Source organism: Phocoena phocoena, chromosome 3, assembly GCF_963924675.1.
Source record: "Phocoena phocoena chromosome 3, mPhoPho1.1, whole genome shotgun sequence".
Taxonomy (NCBI): domain Eukaryota; kingdom Metazoa; phylum Chordata; class Mammalia; order Artiodactyla; family Phocoenidae; genus Phocoena; species Phocoena phocoena.
In genome coordinates this window covers 67,365,189-67,384,034 of record NC_089221.1, presented here as the reverse complement: position 1 = coordinate 67,384,034, position 18,846 = coordinate 67,365,189, and the positions used below count along the sequence as shown (strand labels likewise).

Sequence of the window (18,846 nt, the reverse complement as noted above, 5' to 3'; positions counted from 1 at the left end):
GCACCCAAGAGTAGAATTGCTGGCTCTATTTTTAGTTTTTTGAGGAACCTCCATACTGTTTTCCATGGTGGCTGCACCAATTTACATTCCATCAAAAGGGTTCTCTTTTCTCCAAATCCTTGCCAACATTTGGTATCTGTAGACATTTCGATGATAGCCATTCTGACAGGTATGAGATGATATCTCATTGTTGTTTTGATTTGCATTTCTCTAATAATTAGTGATGTTGAGCATCTTTCCATGTGGCTGTTATCCATTTGCATATCCTCTATATATTCAGGTTTTCTGCCCATTTTTTGCTTGGGTTGTTTGGTGGTTTTGATATTGAGTTGTATGCGCTGTTTATATGTTTTAGATTGAGTTGACTTTGATGCCTTAGCAGCCTACGTAGGCAAGCACAGACCTAAGCCTGTAAATTCCTCAAGGTTAAGAACTGGAAACCTAAGGACAACCAATCACAAACAGCCAACTAGGCTTTCCCAAATGATGCAACTCCTTAAGCTATAGCTAATCAGATAATTTCTTTGCTTTGCTTCCCCCTCTTCTCTGTAAGTCTCCCCCAGGCGCCTGTTTGTGGAACACTCTTAACCACTTCTTGTTTGGTGCTTCCCCATTCCAATCACTTTTTGATCAAATAAACTCTTAAAATTTTTAATACGCTTCAGTTTATCTTTTAACAATCTTCAATTGGCAAATGTTTCCTTTTCTTCAAAAAGGAATTCTTCTTCCATTTCCCAAGTATTACAACATTTAAAAAACTGAAAGCTTTTCTTTCAGTTTAATAAAATAAGAAAGTAGTTCCTTTTGGCAAGCTGTATTTGTTTACATTTTATGTTCCTATTGTTTTTATGTAGTGATACCAGCTACCAGTCAGACCCACACTGGAATGCATTACTTAGGTGCATCACAACTTCTAGGTTGAGGTAGAGAAAAACAATTAGCTATTCATAAAGCTACTTTTAAAGCTAATTGCTTATTTAATACTAGCTTTTGCCTAAAGTACCACTATAAATACTTTTAAGTATGTTATACAATAAGTATGCTTGAAATGCTTATGGCACTATAGTTTATACTGGGGAATGAGTCTCAGAAAATACTTTTGTATGTAATGGTACTCTTACATCAGATGGCCATACTTAAGTCCTTTTCCTTGAGAACAGAGGAGGAAATGAGAGGAACCAATGATCCCTTCCCCCACTTTGAATATCTTTTGCCAGCACTGATTTGAGGATGAGCCTCCTTATTTCCTGGCACTGTTACTCATTCCCCACCTTCTGTCTCATTCCTCTTCTCTTATAGAATCTCAGCCTAGAAGAGTTGATGTGTAATCTTTCATTTCACCTTTCCTGGGTTGATTTAGACACATGAATTATGGGAAAGTGCATGATGTTATGTTGTATATGTATTTGTTTTTCAATTTACATAAATGGTGTTGTGTATATTTCATTCTGGTTTTTTCCACATTCTTATGTTTTTAGATGGCTATGTATGAATCCAGTTCATCACTTCTGACTCTCAGAAAGTATGCTTTTGTGTATGTGTGCAAAAGCACACACAGACACATGCATGTGCACACATATATTTTATATTTTAAATCTCTGTTCCTCTAGGGATAGTCACTTAAGCTGCTCTTCTTTGCTAACATAAAAAATTCTACAATAAATATGTGTGTGCATTTCTAATTGAGCATCTATGCAGAAATTTGTGGGGTGGGGGGGAGGAATACCCAGGAATAGGTTAATTTTAATAACAACTCCCGCCATCAGCAGAGGAATACTTCAGCAATACTTGATATTATCTCATCATTCTGGCTATACGTTGTTCACTATAAATTGCTCTTTTTATTTAATTTGCATTTATTTAATTAATAGTGAAAATTTAACTGTCGGAATTTCCTTTTCTCTGAATTGCTCTTTAATATGCTTTGCTCCGTTTTCTGTTGTTTTTTTCATCTCTTTGGAGTGTGTGTGTGTGTGTGTGTGTGTGTGTGTGTGTGTGTGTTTGTAATAACCCCTTGTATATTTCACATCAGTAGTTCTCAACTGAACTTGAAGTACCGATATGTCTTGTGAAGGCAGGGACCCCCAAAGTCCCATCCAGGAAGTTCACAGGTCAACACTATTTCCATAATAATTATAAGATTTTCTTTGCCGTCTTCAGTGTGTTGACATTTGTACTGTTGCCACAGAACAATGGTGAGTAAAATTGCTGGAGCCTTAGCACAAATCAATACAGTAGCATCAAACTGTACTAGTAGTCTTTGTATTCACCCCCATTATGCAGACGCTGGAGGCCAAAAAAAAAAGAAAACTCAGGCTCATTTAAGAATGTCCTTGATGAAACAGTAACAATCATTAATTTTATTAAATGCCGATGTTGGCCATGTCTTTAATATTCTGCGTGATGACAGGGGAAACACACATAAAGCACTTCTGCTGAGTACTGAGCTATGAGGATGATCTCGAGGAAAAGCACTTGGGAGATTGTGTGATTCGCAAGCTGAACTACCTCCTCCTTATTTGAACATTATGTTTACTTCAGAGAACAACTGACAAACCATGACTATTCATGCCTGGATATTTGGCAGATATTTTCTTGAAAATGAACAAAGTAGTCCTGCCACATTAAGGAAAACAACTGACAGTATTTGTTGCTAGATATAACTTGAAATTTCAAGGGAAAATTAGAATTTTGGAAAAAATGTAACTGCCAGTGTGAGCTTGAGAGCTTCCAGTGTTCTAAGATTTTTTAATGAAATTGGTGGTGATATTAATGAATGTGACTTTTTGATATTATATAATAAAATGTGTAACCTTTTAGAGAGTCCACATAGTTCCGTGAGTCTATATTTTCCAAATGACCAATGCGTGATTTTACAAAACCATGCATGGGTGAAAGACCCATTCAAAGTGCAACATAAACCAATGGATTTTAACATAACGAATATGAGAAGTTCACTGGTAGATTTCAGATTCCACACTCCAATAATGCTAGATACAGGAGAACTCAAAAGCCTAAAACCTAATAATTGCTAATAATCCCTGAACCAGTATTCTATGAATCACTTTTTGGTTGTTATTTTTTATTTGATGAAAACAGTACTGATATTTAATTACAAATACCTACTAAAAGTAGATTCCACCCAAGTTGGGTGCTGTTTACTCTCTGGAATTCCAACTCCTTGAGATATATATTCAGAGCTTGTAAATATTAGAGCAAACAGGAATCTTTTAAAACATCATTTCTGATATGACTTAGAGAGAAACATGTACTCAGATTTTCATTTTTTGATTGTTACATAATTTAAGCTTCAGAAAATTAGTCTACAGCTCATCAGCTAAAATTCTAGCAGAGATAATTTGGCCATCTACAAGATAAAAGATAATGAAAAAGGAATGTTCAGCAGTATCAAGTGTGGAATTTGGCTTCCAAAATGGGAGGAAACATGATTTATAGTGTCCACTGTTTATGTTATATATATTAGAAAGATTTAGACTATGAAGAGTCTCCATTTGAAAAAAGAATGCTATACCTACGATAGTGGAAGAATATGGCTCTTTCATAGCAATGTGCTCATTTACCTAACATAGAGATAAAGCCTCTTTCGGAGGTTACCTTTACCAAATCTCACAGTTAAAATTACAAAATCACCCTTAGAGAACTAGTTGAGATAAAAGAGTAATAAGTAAAATTTACCTTCATGGGGAGTATTCTTTTATTTGTACCTCCAAACAAGAATGAGACATCAAATGTATTCATGTCAGTAATTTTGATGTTTAAGTATTAAAATGAGAAAAGCAAAATCAGATATATGAGTCAACTCACTTCGCACTGTTGCAGAAAAAAGGAACCACAGGCCCAGAATTTAAAAACAAAAATGTTGTTTATAGGTTTGCTTTACAAGAGTGAAACATGGGCATATGCTCACCAGTCAGAGGCTGGGGACCATTCATCCCAGTTCTTTAACTCATCCAAATTCCAGATTTTCTTTATATATGAGTAAGACAGAGACTCGTTTTATGAGCACTAGTTGGAGAAGAACCATCAGAGAGGGAAGATGAGACTTAGGGAAACTCAGAATAGAGAGGAAGGTGGACCATGCCATGTTAGCAACCTTTCAGAAGCTTGAAAGGGCACTAGCTACATGCAGGATTCAGGATTGCCCTTAACACATTAACACATTTAAAATCTATAAATCCAGGGAAATAAAACATTGTAGGTCTTTTAATGAGTCACAGTGTTTGTCTGGGGTGGGAACTCTTTAATGATTGCTTTCATAGTTCCAATTTTTGACTTTTTAAATGTATGACCTGTTTTTAATCATATAAAAACAAAAATTCCAGAGGCGCTGGTTTCTTCATGCACATCCTCCGCCATTTCAAATGTTAACTCTTTTTTTTTTTTTTTTGCGGTACGCGGGCCTCTCACTGTTGTGGCCTCTCCCGTTGCGGAGCACAGGCTCCGGACGCGCAGGCTCAGCAGCCATGGCTCACGGGCCCAGCCGCTCCGCTGCATGTGGGATCTTCCCGGACCGGGTCACGAACCCGTGTCCCCTGCATAGGCAGGCGGACTCTCAACCACTGCGCCACCAGGGAAGCCCTCAAATGTTAACTCTTATAGTCCCGGCAGAGAGTGGAAAATCCTTATCACTTACATGAATCTGAAGATTTTCTGGTTTTCTCAGGAAATGGTCTCTGAATTATTAACAATATTATAGTATAACAGATTTAAATTATTCTGATTTGTAATTGGTGGAGAGGAGAGCTTTATAGTGATTTGTCAAGAACATTGAAACAGTACCTTTCTACTGAGCTTAAGATTTTATAGACATCATAAAGGCATTTTAAAGTGAATAGAACAATTTTTAATGTTTGCCCATATATGGAGAGAGTATTTTTCTTACATGGTAGCATTTAATGAATGATTATGTTGTGTCAAAAGGAGATTTCTATTTAAATATGAGAAAAATGTTGAAAAATTTATTAGGTGACAGTTATGCTGCAGCAAACTATTGTAGGGTGATTTGGAATGGAGAGAAAATATCAGTTAGAACATCTCCATATAATGAAATGAGAAGTATTTGGTGAAAAACCCTCCATGACCAGTGTGTACTTACACAACCCATAGCAGAGACTACAGTATAAAGATTGAGAAACTGAAGATACTTTTGTACTTGTTTTTTGCCATCACTGTTGTCTTTATCTTTTCTTATTCTAATACTCAAAGTTCTCGAAGAGGTTTGCATGTTTTATTTTAATGGAAATTTCTTGAAGGCTAAAGCAGTTGAGACACATTAACAGTTATATTGACATTAGTTTCATAGTAATGTCATTGAGGTTATTTTGAGAAGACAACATTCTCATTTTTTACTTTGCTAACTCATACTTACATATCATAATCAACCAAATGCTTTCAGTACTTATATTTTGGGGACACATTGCCCTTTTCAAATCTTGTTCCTACATATTGCTTTACTTAAAAAAAAAAGTATACCATCAGAGAAAGACATTTTGAAGCTAAGCTTGATATATGCTTGTTTTGTATTATTTAAAATCTTTACTAATAAATAAATCTGTTCCATTTTCAAATTTGATATCAGCATCATTATCCTGAAAGCAATGAAATTATAGTTGATTATGCCTTGTCTCCTCAGATAAATTTACAAAGAAAAATGAGAGTTACTGGTGTGATTACTCAAGGAGCCAAGAGGATTGGAAGCCCAGAGTATACAAAATCCTACAAAATTGCCTATAGTAATGATGGAAAGACTTGGGCAATGTACACAGTGAAAGGCACCAATGAGGATATGGTAAGACTTACATGACATTATTAATTTGAAACTAAACTCCCATAAATGATCGTGGATTACCAAATGATTACTGAATATTCAACAGAAGTCTTATGCTGCTGAAAATAAATTTGATTCTTTTAATCGGACCAGTGGTGTGGAGAGGGTACGGTGTTATCCCAAATTATCAATGTACAGTAGCTACCTTTTAAATCTTTCTCAGATTTTAACTGGTGGTCCTATAAACACTTTATCACAAGGTTAGCATAGTCCTGTGTATGAAATTAAGTTTTATTTTAACAACAGTCAGCTTTCAATATTTCATTTTATTGTTTTGACAGATTAACACTTTCCTTAATCAAATAAATACAGATCAAAACTATTATTTTTAAAGAAAAAATATAATTTTTAAAGAAAAACACAGTTATAGAAAACATAAATATCTTTATATACTTCATATTGAAGAAAATTTTGTTATTTAGCAGAATAAAATATTTTAGAAGAAATGGATATAATATTCTATGTCTCCTTTGCCTTTTCATATATTTCTAATTTTTAATTAGTTATACTCCCAATTTTTAATTAAAAAAAATCAGCACTGCAGCTCATTCCATTTAAAACTCAGTCATTAGACTAGACTCTCATATATTTTATGAATGATTTTTTAAGTTACCTTCTTAAATGAATTTAAATAGGTTTTCTGATTACCAGGTTATGTAGAGGGTAAAATGAGAGTGAGATTTAAAGGAATTAAAAATAACACATTTTAGCACTTAATTTTTAGAGAGAAATTAGCTTTTCACTGGAGGTATATATGAAGAATTAGGAGTCTCTTATCTGGGACAGACTGATAAGGAAGTAATCTTGAGGAATCAGACTCTAAAATGTCATAAATCTGATCACAGTATTAGAGAAACTGAGTGATCAGGAAGCAATAGTGAAGACTGGTTCCTAAAAACAAAATGAAACAAAAAAACTATAATTACTAAGTAGCAAAATGAGCAGACAGACCCCTGTCCCAGATTAAGTTGAAAGATTAAGGTAGTCTGAAGGACTGGCCTTAAATTGAAACGACCATCATAGTAGGGTATAGATTAAGCCATAGGTCACAGTGGTTTACAGCTTTAATGAGGATTCTGTCTATAGGTCTGTTGTCTTTTTTTAGGGAAAAAAGCATTATATTTTATTTATATCAATAGAAGAAAAATAAAATACTAAGGTTGTAGAAAGGTATTAAATATTGAATTTACAGAAAATTATATTTATATTCATTTCTCATGGCAAGGTGCTTTCTAAATGCTCTAGACCCCTAGATTATTTAATCCAATCTTTGAGAGATTACGTTGTGTATGTAGGATATAGGGTCAATATATGAAAATAGTTTTTTAAAAAAAGCTGTTGCAATTAATAATTTTAAACTCTATGTTATCTCTTTTCATAGGTGTTCCGTGGAAATGTTGATAACAACACACCCTATGCTAACTCTTTCACGCCCCCCATAAAAGCTCAGTATGTGAGACTCTATCCCCAAGTTTGTCGAAGACACTGCACTTTGAGAATGGAGCTTCTTGGATGTGAACTGTCAGGTGAGTCTCATATTATGTATTTCTGTACTCTCTTTAAAGGAAAAAAAAGTATATTTGTATGTAGTGTGTTACGAACTTGCAATTTTTCAGCACTCGTAGATGTTCATTTCTGCTACAAAATGTCTAGGGCTTGGTTCAATGAGAAAGAGAGAGAAAGGAGGATAAACAAGTTCTAAAACACGCTACAGAATAGAATTAATGTAGAAGGGGCAATGTATTTCTTTGAGTGGTCAAAGAAAGTACAACAAATTTTCATTGGAAACTTTTGTCAAATATAAATGTGCCTTCTTGATTTTAATAGTAACTATGATTTACGTTTTATGACAAAATTTCAGTAAAAACTGGAATCTGCCTGACTTCATAAATTGCAGTTACATTTAGGCTATCTGGCATAGAAAAGTAAGCTTTATCTTTGTACATCTACCATAAGAATTTAGTTTTGTCTTTTTTCTTTTAGGTTTTATGAAACATGTAAATTTATCATTGCTTCCAAGAGACAATACTTTACAACCAAGATTGCTACTATAAATTCATTCTTAGATCATTCTTATCTAACAACCTGCTTATTGTACGAACAGTGGTTTTCAAACACAAAGATAATCTATCAAGGGATTCAGATTTAAATAATCCTTGTCTTCCAGGAGCATCAGGACTAGATATAAAGATGAAGACTTTATGAGTGGATCTCACAGTCATTCACTTTCAATCTAGCTAGATTCTGAACTAAACAGAAAATCTGTCTAGGCATTTCACTGTGCTATATTTTTGGTGGTGGTTCTTATATTTCTATCATCAACATTTACAAACTATCTTTGCCACTTTGGCCTGAGATTTTGTTCAAACCACTGTGTTTTTAAGAAAACTAAAAATTCATGTGTGCCCCACTTTTTAGTGTAACCTCCAAGTACGAGAGACTTTTGTCATACTTAGAGAAGTGCCGTTTAGTTAAAAATAGGACACATCCCTGAAAAGAGACAACTGAGAACTTTTTATTCATTTCAAAATGTTGCATATAGGTTAAAACGCACACTTTATCTATTTCCCTTCTTGGGTTTATTTGTGATGTTAAGAAAGGGAATGATTCTCAGGGACACAGAAGTTACTATTAAAAAACAACCAAACTTTAAATGAACCCATTACATTCAAAGGAGTTAGAGACATTTGGGCAGATGAGTGAATCTATTGATATTTTAAGAATCATATTTTCATATTATATATGGGTGTCTTTTATGAAGCAATCAACATACAGTTTTAGTACCATTAATTATTGTAATGGGGATGTTTTCCTTATTTTGGTAATTTGAACTGGCTTATTGACTACCAGTAAATCTCAGCAGAATTATTGCTGCACGGTGTTTATATTGCATGTCACTATATCACCACAGGCCAGTGTCATCCGTAAGTCATTCATCATAAAGCAATCAAGGGAAGCCACAGCATGATGAAGTTTGCTGTTAAGTCCCATGCTTTTTAGTTGCTACAACATCGCCTTCCCCAATTTTTCAGTCCTTTGATTCATGAGGGCCAATCTCTCAGACATGGCACAGTTACACCCCTAAGATATGAATATGTTTTACTTTCAAGTTTGACAAGAGGTTACACCTGACCCTTTACGGATTTTTATGTTTTCAAAAAGAAGCCACACCTCATCTCCCAACCCCACAAAATGATTTTGAAAGTATATGCAGAGAATAATATCTCTTAATGAATGCTTCTGAAAAAATAAATAAATAAAAATTTAAAAAACAGTGGGACTTCCCTGGCGGTCCAGTGGTTAAGACTCTGCGCTCCCGATGCAGGGGGCACGGGTTTGATCCCTGGTCGGGGAACTAAGATCCCACATGCCCTGTGGTGTGGCCAAAAAAATTTAAATAAAAATTTAAAGCTAGGGCACCACCTCACTTTAGAAATAATCAATTTTGTTGTTAATACCTCATCTTGTTCAGGTGCCCTCCATGTTGGTAAAAGAGTTAATTTATACATATAAAATCATATGGATGAGAAGGGAAATTGGCGGTGTGAGGCAAATTGATAGAGAGGTTAGCTATAACACTTGGAAATAAACATTAGTAGAATGTACCAAACTGTTTGCCACAATCCAGTACAACGCTGTAAAGCCCAAGGCTGCCTTATTGTATTCAATAAACTGTTATAAGAGCTCTCAGCCTGCCTAGAAGATTGCAGTTAATCTTTTTCCAGATACTTACAAAGAAAATTCCCCTAAATTCTCAAAAGAAATATGATTTAAGATGTTTAGAATGAAATGGATCATGACCGTAATTAGTAGAAGAATAGTCATTCATTCATTCTTTGAACAAATTATTCAGCACTTCCCTGGGCTGAGTACTAGACAGCAGAGTGGGTAATGAAATGAATTCTATAACTAAGCAGAAATGGTCAAAGTAAAGGTATGCTTTTTCTATCCAATACTTCACAAACTATGTTACATCTCAGAAAGGAGAAAAGCAACTTTGTGTCTCTTTCCTTTGTGTCTCTTCTGCAAGCCAAGCAATTGTACGAAGATTCCAGTGTCAAGGTGGGGGACTGCTGGTGATAACAGAAGAAAAACTCAGAAATCCATAATACAGACAATGCACGTTACCTTAGAACTGCTTGAAGATAAAGAGCATGCTATTAAGACTTTAGAACTTTCTAAAATCTTTGAGATTTTTGTCATGAAATTTTTCTTTTTCAGAATTTGTATTGAGGATTCAGAACTACTTATATCATGGAACTTGGGGTATAGGTCTCCTATGCCTGCAACTCAACAAAACTTGAGCTAAGACATCCAATTGGCTAGCCCTCTCTGTCAGTCTCTGTCATGTTTGCATAGGATAGGAATTTCCTAGAAGGTGGAGGTGAAGGCAAATATGGAGGAGCCTCAAGAAGGAAGATTTGATCTAGATGGACTAGGACAGAAAGCAAGGAATTGTAATTAAGAATTATATTTATCAGTGAAAAGTTCTAAACTACCTCTCTTAGAGCCTGGACTGAAAATGGTCTAGTTTCAGAAATTGTAGCCAATCATAGGATATTCTTTAATACTCACTGGTATGCTGATTTGGGGACTTAATACTGTCATCTGTTGGAATAAGATTTATGGAGATAATAAAAATAGCTAACGTTTACTGAATGCTAGCTATATGCCAACACTGTTTCTAAATACTTTATCAACTAATTTCTTAGAAGACTTTTTTAGTATAATTTTGATTATTATCACCATTTTATAGATGAGAAGACTGAGGCACAAAGCGGTTAAATAACGAGTACAAGGCCACACAGCTAGTATATAGGGCATTAGCAGAGTATGAGGAGATGACATTGATCAGAGAAGTCTCCTATTTTATCTTGGCTTTCTTGATGATCAAACTTACCTGTGTGTTCCTTGGCCAAAAGGTAAAATTTTACATATGGAAGACTCAGCCTCTTGCTAATATGATAATAGAATCATACTTTCCATTACAAGCTTTGTGAATGTAATTTTGTCACAATTGCAATTCAACATTGGGAAATAATGTATATAGGTACATACATACATTCAAGATTTTTCAAGGACAGACAAACCCAAATTTTGTATCATGTCAAACCTGAAAATATATGTGGCAGATTTGAAAATCTTCAAAAAATATCCAATACTAGAGGTTATGGAGTATGATTAAAACATAAGAATGTATGAAAAGTCTTGTCCAGTAATGGTTTTGCTAGAATTAGCTTATTTTTTTTCCTGTTATCTGTTAGTTTAAATTCTACACTAGCACAATGTGAGGTATATGGTATATGTTGAATAAATATTAGTTTCCTATCTTCCAGAAGAAGCCATGTTGGTATTATAAGAATCAGTGAGGGCTTCCCTGGTGGCGCAGTGGTTGAGAGTCCGCCTGCCGATGCAGGGGACGCGGGTTCGTGCCCCGGTCTGGGAGGTTCCCACATGCCGCGGAGCGGCTGGGCCCGTGAGCCATGGCCACTGAGCCTGCGCGTCTGGAGCCTGTGCTCCGCAACGGGAGAGGCCACAGCGGTGAGAGGCCCGCGTACCGCAAAAAAAAAAAAAAAAAAGAATCAGTGATAATGATTAACAGGTTTCTTGGAAAACAAATGCTGTCCAGTTTAGGGTATACCATTGGAGCAGTTTGTGAAAATGACTTTGTACTGAGGGAATTTTCATTTTCAGTATTATGAAAACAAATAAAACCAGATATCCTTTCTGAGAAAATGTTCCATTTTTAAAGACAAAATGAAACTGTTGAAAACCGGGAAACCGTCATGAGGTTATCAGTAATAAGACAGGAGAGAGCATTCCAGCATTGCTTTCATTTTGCAAAATCATCTATCACAGAAAAGTAGTTTGAATTGTCTGTCTTGTTTTCAATTTTTCCAAAATATATTCAGACAAAATAGCTTGAATTGGTTATCTTGTTTTTCGATTTTGTTCCCGATTTATTTCTGATTATAGCCTTTTTTTGAATTTAGATGCTCTCTCTTTGGGGGAATGAATAGCATTATGCTTAATCTTCTCTTGCCTCTCCAAAATGAATGCAGAAAACTTCCCAGCATGATAAATTATTTTTCTCATAGAGCCCTTCTCATTTTCTTCCAGGCTGTTCTGAGCCTCTGGGGATGAAATCAGGACATATACAGGACTATCAGATCACTGCTTCCAGCGTCTTCAGAACTCTCAATATGGACATGTTCACTTGGGAACCAAGGAAAGCTCGGCTGGACAAGCAGGGCAAAGTGAATGCCTGGACCTCCGGCCACAATGACCAGTCACAATGGTTACAGGTAATATTTTCTAAAAATGTCTCACTATCCACTTCTCCTCTTCCTTAGAAGATTTCCTGCTGGTTAGATAAATATCAGAGTCCTTATCTTCATACTAGTTTAAGTGCGCCTTCCTCTGTGGCTTAACTAAATGGGTAAAACAAAAATTCCTTATGAATCCGTTTTCATGTTCTGTTTTTACTCTGATGTTGATTTATAGATGCTACTGTCAGACTGATGCAGCAGGGTGGACCAAATCACACTATGTATAGGTCAATTTGATTGATTATGAGAGGATTTGCATTTTAACTCTCATCTGTTCTAATGCTTTGTGTCAATATTGGTTTGAAAGCATCACAGCAGGAATCCAAACCGCCTTGAAATCATGCCACTGACCAGCAGATTGTTCCCATAGAATCATGACTCATGACTTATTAGCTTTTTATCTGTGGTTGCTAAGCAATGGAGCAATTTGATTACATTCTCATAAGAAAGCTTTGCTTGAAGAAGGAAAGCATAGACATTGCGGTCTGTTTACCATTGCAAATGAGGTAAGATTATAGTCAGTGCTTCTTAAAATAACCTTCCTGAAGCGCACTTATTTGTGGAGTACTTTTAAGTATGAACAAATTTGTTAATAATGTCTTCTGTAGCAAAGAAAAGTAAGACAGCTTAATTCTATAATGAGGTCATTTTATTTGAAAGATGTGTTCTCCTCTTATTGATTTTTATGCTGCATGTATGAGTTTCAAAACTGTGGTAATTCATTGTATTTCTGGAAATCATGAAAACAATTACAATAGCAAACATCACCCCTCATCAAACCAGATTTGCCACATGTAAAACTGTTCTTACCAAGTCACCTGAAATTTCCAATAGTCTCTTCTTTCTTGACCCTAGTTTTCCCTATTCTTACAGAAATATTCACTTTTTTTCTTTACTGTCCCCTGGCATTCTACCTGGATCTTTATTGATCTGAAGCTTTATTTAGTTCTTTCATTACCATACATAATGGTTAATTATGTCTTTCTCCTTTTACTGTTCTGTGAACTTTTTGAAGGTAGGCTTTATACACACACACATATATATATATATATATATATGTAATACAGGACATATTTCTCATCCCAGAACCCAGCCTCATGTCCTTGCCTATATGTAGCAGTACTACTAAATTAAATCATTCATTTGACAAATGTTTGTGATACACCTCTGAAGCGTCACATACCATGATAAATAGCGATGGCACATGAGTGAGCAACACACTATTCTTGCTCCTAAGACACTACCTGTTTCATAAACCATTCCTTTTATTTGGTTTGCAGGACACCACACTTTGTTTTTCTTCATCCTTCTAGCCGCTGCTTCCCACTGTCCTCCAGGCCACCCTTCCTCTGCCTGTTATCTTCCTGACAACCTCATTTTCACCAACTCCACACACTCACATTAGCCAATTTAGTGAGTACTATTTATTTCAACTACTGAAAAAAGGATTCAACTTCTCTAAAATTCTTTCTCTTCTCACCATCCCCACTGCCACTTCCAGCATCTGGTCTGCCACCCTCTTTCACCTTGGTTTTTGCAGACGCCTCCTAACCAGCCTTCTGGTTTCTGGTCTGACTCTCTAAAAACCTGTTTCCCAAATTGTAACCTGTGTGATTTTTTTTTTCCCCTAAAATGTAGATGTGATTCTTTTACTCCTTTATTTAAACCCTTCAGTTGTTCCCCATCAGCCTCAGAATCAAGTGCAGCTTCCTTAAGATAGCCTCAAAATCTTGGCGTGATTTGGCCTCAATTCACCTCTTACCACACTTCTAAATTTGCTTCAGTTTCTCAAACCATACATTACCTCTCTCTTCCCCTTCCGTTATAAATGTGCTCTTCCTAGAGGAAAAGAATGGGGAGAGCACCTCTGCCCAGAGCATCCCCAACCTTCTGTTGGTTAAATCCTTCAACTATAGTTTAGATGCACTTGCCTCTGGGAAGGATTTGCTGTCAGCTCCATCCCACACTAAATCTGGCTTAAGTTCTCTTCTGGATACTACTGTGTCCCCTGTAATTCTCTCACTGTCACATTATCACACTCTATTGGAAGTTGTGTCTTCATGCTACATTATTTGCTCCAGGAGGGATGGAACCACATTTGCCTTTTTCTACTTTCTCAGTCTGTTGTCCAGTACCTAACTAAATACCTGTCACAATACCTGACATGTGGTAGGCATTCAATAAGTACTGTTTTTGTTTTACTGAAGTATAGTTGATTTACAATATTGTGCTAGGTTCATGTCTACAGCACAGTGAACATATATATATATATATATTCTTTTTCAGATTATTTTCCCTTATAGGTTATTATAAAGTAATGAATATAGTTCCCTGTGCTATATAGTAGGTCCTTGTTGGTTATCTATTTTATATATAGTAGCGTGTATATATTAATTCCAACCTCCTAATTTATCCCTCCCCCATCCCTTTCCTCTTTGGTAACCACAGGTTTGTTTTCTATGTCTGTGGGTCTATTTCTGTTTTGTAAATAAGTTCATTTGTATCTTTGTCTTTGTTCTAGATTCCATATATAAACGACATCATATGATATTTGTCTTTCTGTGTCTGGCTTACTTCACTTAATATGATAACCTCTATGTCCATACATGTTGCTGCAAATAGCATTACTTCATGCTTTATGGCTATTTTCCATTGTATGTATGTACCACATCTTGTTAATCCATTCATCGGACGATAGACATTTAGGTTGTTTCCATATCTTGGCTATTGTAAATAGTGCTGCAGTGAACATTGTGGTGCATGTATCTTTTCGAATTATAGTTTTCTCCAGATATATGCCCAGGAGTAGGATTGCAGGATCATAGGGTAACTGTCAGTTTAGTTTTTTAGGGTACCTCCATACTGTTTTCCATAGTGGCTGTACCAATTTACATTCCCACAATAAGTACCGTTGAATGAAAGAATGAGTGAATCGATCAAAGTACTATTCAATTTAGTGATTTGGGCCTAAAATGCATATAATTTCCTCCCCAATTTAAGAGATCAACTGCTAATATCCTCAAAATTTTAAGTAATATTTGAAAAAGAAATCTAAAATTTCATATTAAAGGTCTGGCCTTTTTAATAAAGGAACTAAATTTTCATAATTGATAGGCTTTATGAACTTTTCAAGTTCTTAATTAGAAGAAACCAGGGAAAATATCCTTTCCGTTTGTTAGACTTGAATGGTGAAGTTAAACTTGTTCTTTGTTGCTGTATAATATTTTTAGAATTGAAAACATTTCAGTCATATCTCAGATTAGCTGGGTGTGGCTAACATTATTTGTGAATCATAATGCCATGTGGAATAAGACAAAATATTTTACACCCCATAAGTAACTCAGGCTTGTAGACTCTAGAAATACCCACATAACGGTATTGCCAATGGCAAATTTCTTTAGAAAGATCAAAATAAAACAAGTATTTTTACATGAATCAGGGTGTAATGTTCAATGCAAACCTTCATCCATCACTTTTTTTTTTTCTAATTTATTTATTTTTGGCTGTGTTGGGCCTTCATTTCTGTGCGAGGGCTTTCTCTAGTTGTGGCGAGTGGGGGCCACTCTTCATGGCGGTGCACGGGCCACTCACTATCACGGCCTCTCTTGTTGTGGAGCACAGGCTCCAGACGTGCAGGCTCAGTAGTTGTGGCTCACGGGCCTAGTTGCTCCACGGCATGTGGGATCTTCCCAGACCAGGGCTCGAACCCGTGTCCCCTGCATCGGCAGGCGGACTCTCAACCACTGTGCCACCAGGGAAGGCTCCATCACTTTTTTTTTTTTTTTCTTTTTGCGGTACACGGGCCTCTCACTGTTGTGGCGTCTCCCGTTGCGGAGCACAGGCTCCGGACGCGCAGGCTAAGCGGCCATGGCTCACGGGCCCAGCCGCTCTGCGGCATGTGGGATCCTCCCGGACCGGGGCACGAACCTGTGTTCCCTGCATTGGCAGGTGGACTCTCAACCACTGTGCCACCAGGGAAGCCCCCCCCATCACTTTTTTTAAGATGACTTTTCATCTGTCTTCTTAGTCACTTGCATGCTGAAATTGATTCATTCTGTTGGTGACAGATTTTCTGTCAATTCAAGGACCAGTTGTTCGTAGTATATGTCTATTTTTTGTTGTGTCAAAACATATTCAGAATCTCCAAGGCAAGGTGAATTGACATCTTTATTTATTTGCATTTTTTCGTTTTTGACATCATGTAAGAAAATGCTCCAGAATTGACAGTTTTTAGTGTTTTCTCCTCAAGAGAGTAGAATCTGTTCAACTGTACATTGTTACACTTGTTAGTATCTTTGTTGAAAATAAGATTAATATTTTCATAGATAATTTATAGGGTGATTTGTTTTTAATTTTTGGTATAGAATCAATTTTTATCCTTATTTAAGCCTTCTGAACTTATAAATTTTGGCTGTGATCTTAACTAAAATGCATCAGTTCTGAGAAATAGCATGGCTGCCATTTAAATCCTTTTTCTTCCTTATCGGTCTCCTACTAATTATTTTTTAAGAAATTTCTTTTATATGGGCTTCCCTGGTGGCGCAGTGGTTGAGAGTCCGCCTGCCGATGCAGGGAACACGGGTTCGTGCCCCGGTCCGGGAAGATCCCACATGCCGCAGAGCCGCTGGGCCCCGTGAGCCATGGCCGCTGATCCTGCGCGTCTGGAGCCTGTGCCCCGCAACGGGAGAGGCCACGGCAGTGAGAGGCCTGCGTACCTCAAAAAAAAAAAAAAAAAAAAAAAAAAATTTCTTTTATATGCAACTATACACGTAACTCTTTAATAATGAGAATTTTATTTCAGTTTGATAGTTTTTTCCAAAACCCGATCATATAGTATCTGGAAATACGATTGTTGAAAATGAAACCAAAAAAAAAAAATCCTTTACCCAATTGTGATACATTTTAAGGAATCTTTATGCATTCTTTTAAGGAATTCTTATGTATTCAAATATCACTTTAACATTTTATTCTTATTATTCCTCTAATGTTTCTTCCACTCTTTTCTCTAAGGTCAAAATCTCAGAAGTTTCTTAAGGAAATGTTCTTGTGAGTTTTTTTAGGAGTGATCTTACCTAACTGATTAGTTTCCTTGAGCTATTGTTAATCATGAAATCATTATGCTATTCCTATATGAAGATGGCAAAAATGTGTTAAGTCCACAGGCATTCGTAAGCGAGAGGCATTTCTCAGACCTCTGAAAAACTGTTGTTCCGTCACTTGATATGTTTGATGGTCTCTTAAACTTTGAGCAAGAAGTTCTATCAATGTGTTTTCCAAAAGCCTACAAAGGTTGAATTGTAGTTCCTGCCTTTCAAGAAGTCTTACCTACACCTAAGTTGAAACGTAATAAGGCAGTCATTCCTAACTCAGAGTTGCACATTCCTAACACATGGTTGGACTAGATTTTAAACCCTGTTATAAAATTAGTGACATTTAATTTACAGAGATCTTTTAGAAGCAAACTATTATTATCTCCTGTGGTTAGTTTCTAAACAAAAACCCAGAAATTTTGTTGGGTTTTAAGGTGGATTAAATAAAACAAATGACAGAACCGAGGAAGCACATAGTGGGTACCCAGCAACAAGTAGTTCCCTTCTTTCTGTTTCTGGTGGCTTCTGAAAACTCAGGAGAGCATCATCTGCCACCACCAATTATGACCAAGAATGAAGATATGCATACATATTTTTGCTTCTTCCAAAAGGAAATTACCAATAAAACTATGAAATATAAAGTAATATATCATTAGATCAGTTGCATACTGTGAGCAATGTTGACAGATTACATAAATTTGCATTGGCAAACAAAAATTTTAAATATTTTTACCTAGGCAGCATCAGTTGTTTTTCAGATTCTTTACCTGAGAGTAATAATAATATTATTAATAATTTAAAATGAACATTATGTCATTTGGCAATCATGAAATCATGTTCTTCTTAGAATGTCTGTGTGCTTTTAATGTTCATTTTCAGGGCCTTTGCAACAGATTGAGTAAATGCCTTTTTATTTATGCTCAGATTATACAAACTGATTAAAATTCAGCATGAGGTTGAGATGTTTAGTGACATTCTATCAGGAGTAGGGACATTACTGATGATAATCTTATAAATTGTGAAGAAATATTGTGCTACAGTAGATGCATCTAAACAAAGAACACTCTACGAATTAACTTGGATTGATTAAAAACTTGTTTTAAATAAGACATCATAAATTCTCTTCTAGTGAATACACTGTGTATGTACTTATTGCCCTATTTATTGGTGGTGACTATATAAAATGGATAATTCATCATCCATAATTGAATCTATGAAAATTTTTTTCAGATTTCATAAAGGGTAGCATAATATAAATGACTAATAGGATGAAAAATGTCAGAGTGTCACTTAGGAAATGACCTTTTGGTCTATTTCACGGGACATTTGCTAATTTAAGGTAGTCTGCGTAGTATTTCAGCCAAATTAGTAGCATTAATAGAGTTGTTAGACTGCACATTTTAATGCTGACCTTTGTCAAAATTGCAGCTAACCCTACACAGCTTCGTTTCAGTACTAATTTTGTGGAAATGTGTAAGGAGGCAATTGAATTTAGGTTTTCAAATTAAATAAGCCTTGTTTAATTTAGTCCATTTCGGATTTTTAAAAGGGAGTATTCTAGCCATAAATTTTATAACTT

The 18,846-nt window shown here is 35.8% G+C and overlaps 1 protein-coding gene across 2 annotated transcripts in view; it reads left to right on the top strand.

Moving 5' to 3' along the window:
* EDIL3 (EGF like repeats and discoidin domains 3) overlaps positions 1 to 18,846 on the top strand; it is a 427,880-nt gene that overhangs the window by 296,197 nt on the left and 112,837 nt on the right. For both annotated transcript variants that reach the window (XM_065874095.1, XM_065874094.1), the window contains 3 exons: positions 5,654 to 5,809; positions 7,230 to 7,374; positions 11,969 to 12,153. In XM_065874095.1, coding sequence (XP_065730167.1) covers positions 5,654 to 5,809; positions 7,230 to 7,374; positions 11,969 to 12,153 — 486 coding nt within the window. The remainder of the gene's footprint in view (positions 1 to 5,653; positions 5,810 to 7,229; positions 7,375 to 11,968; positions 12,154 to 18,846) is intronic.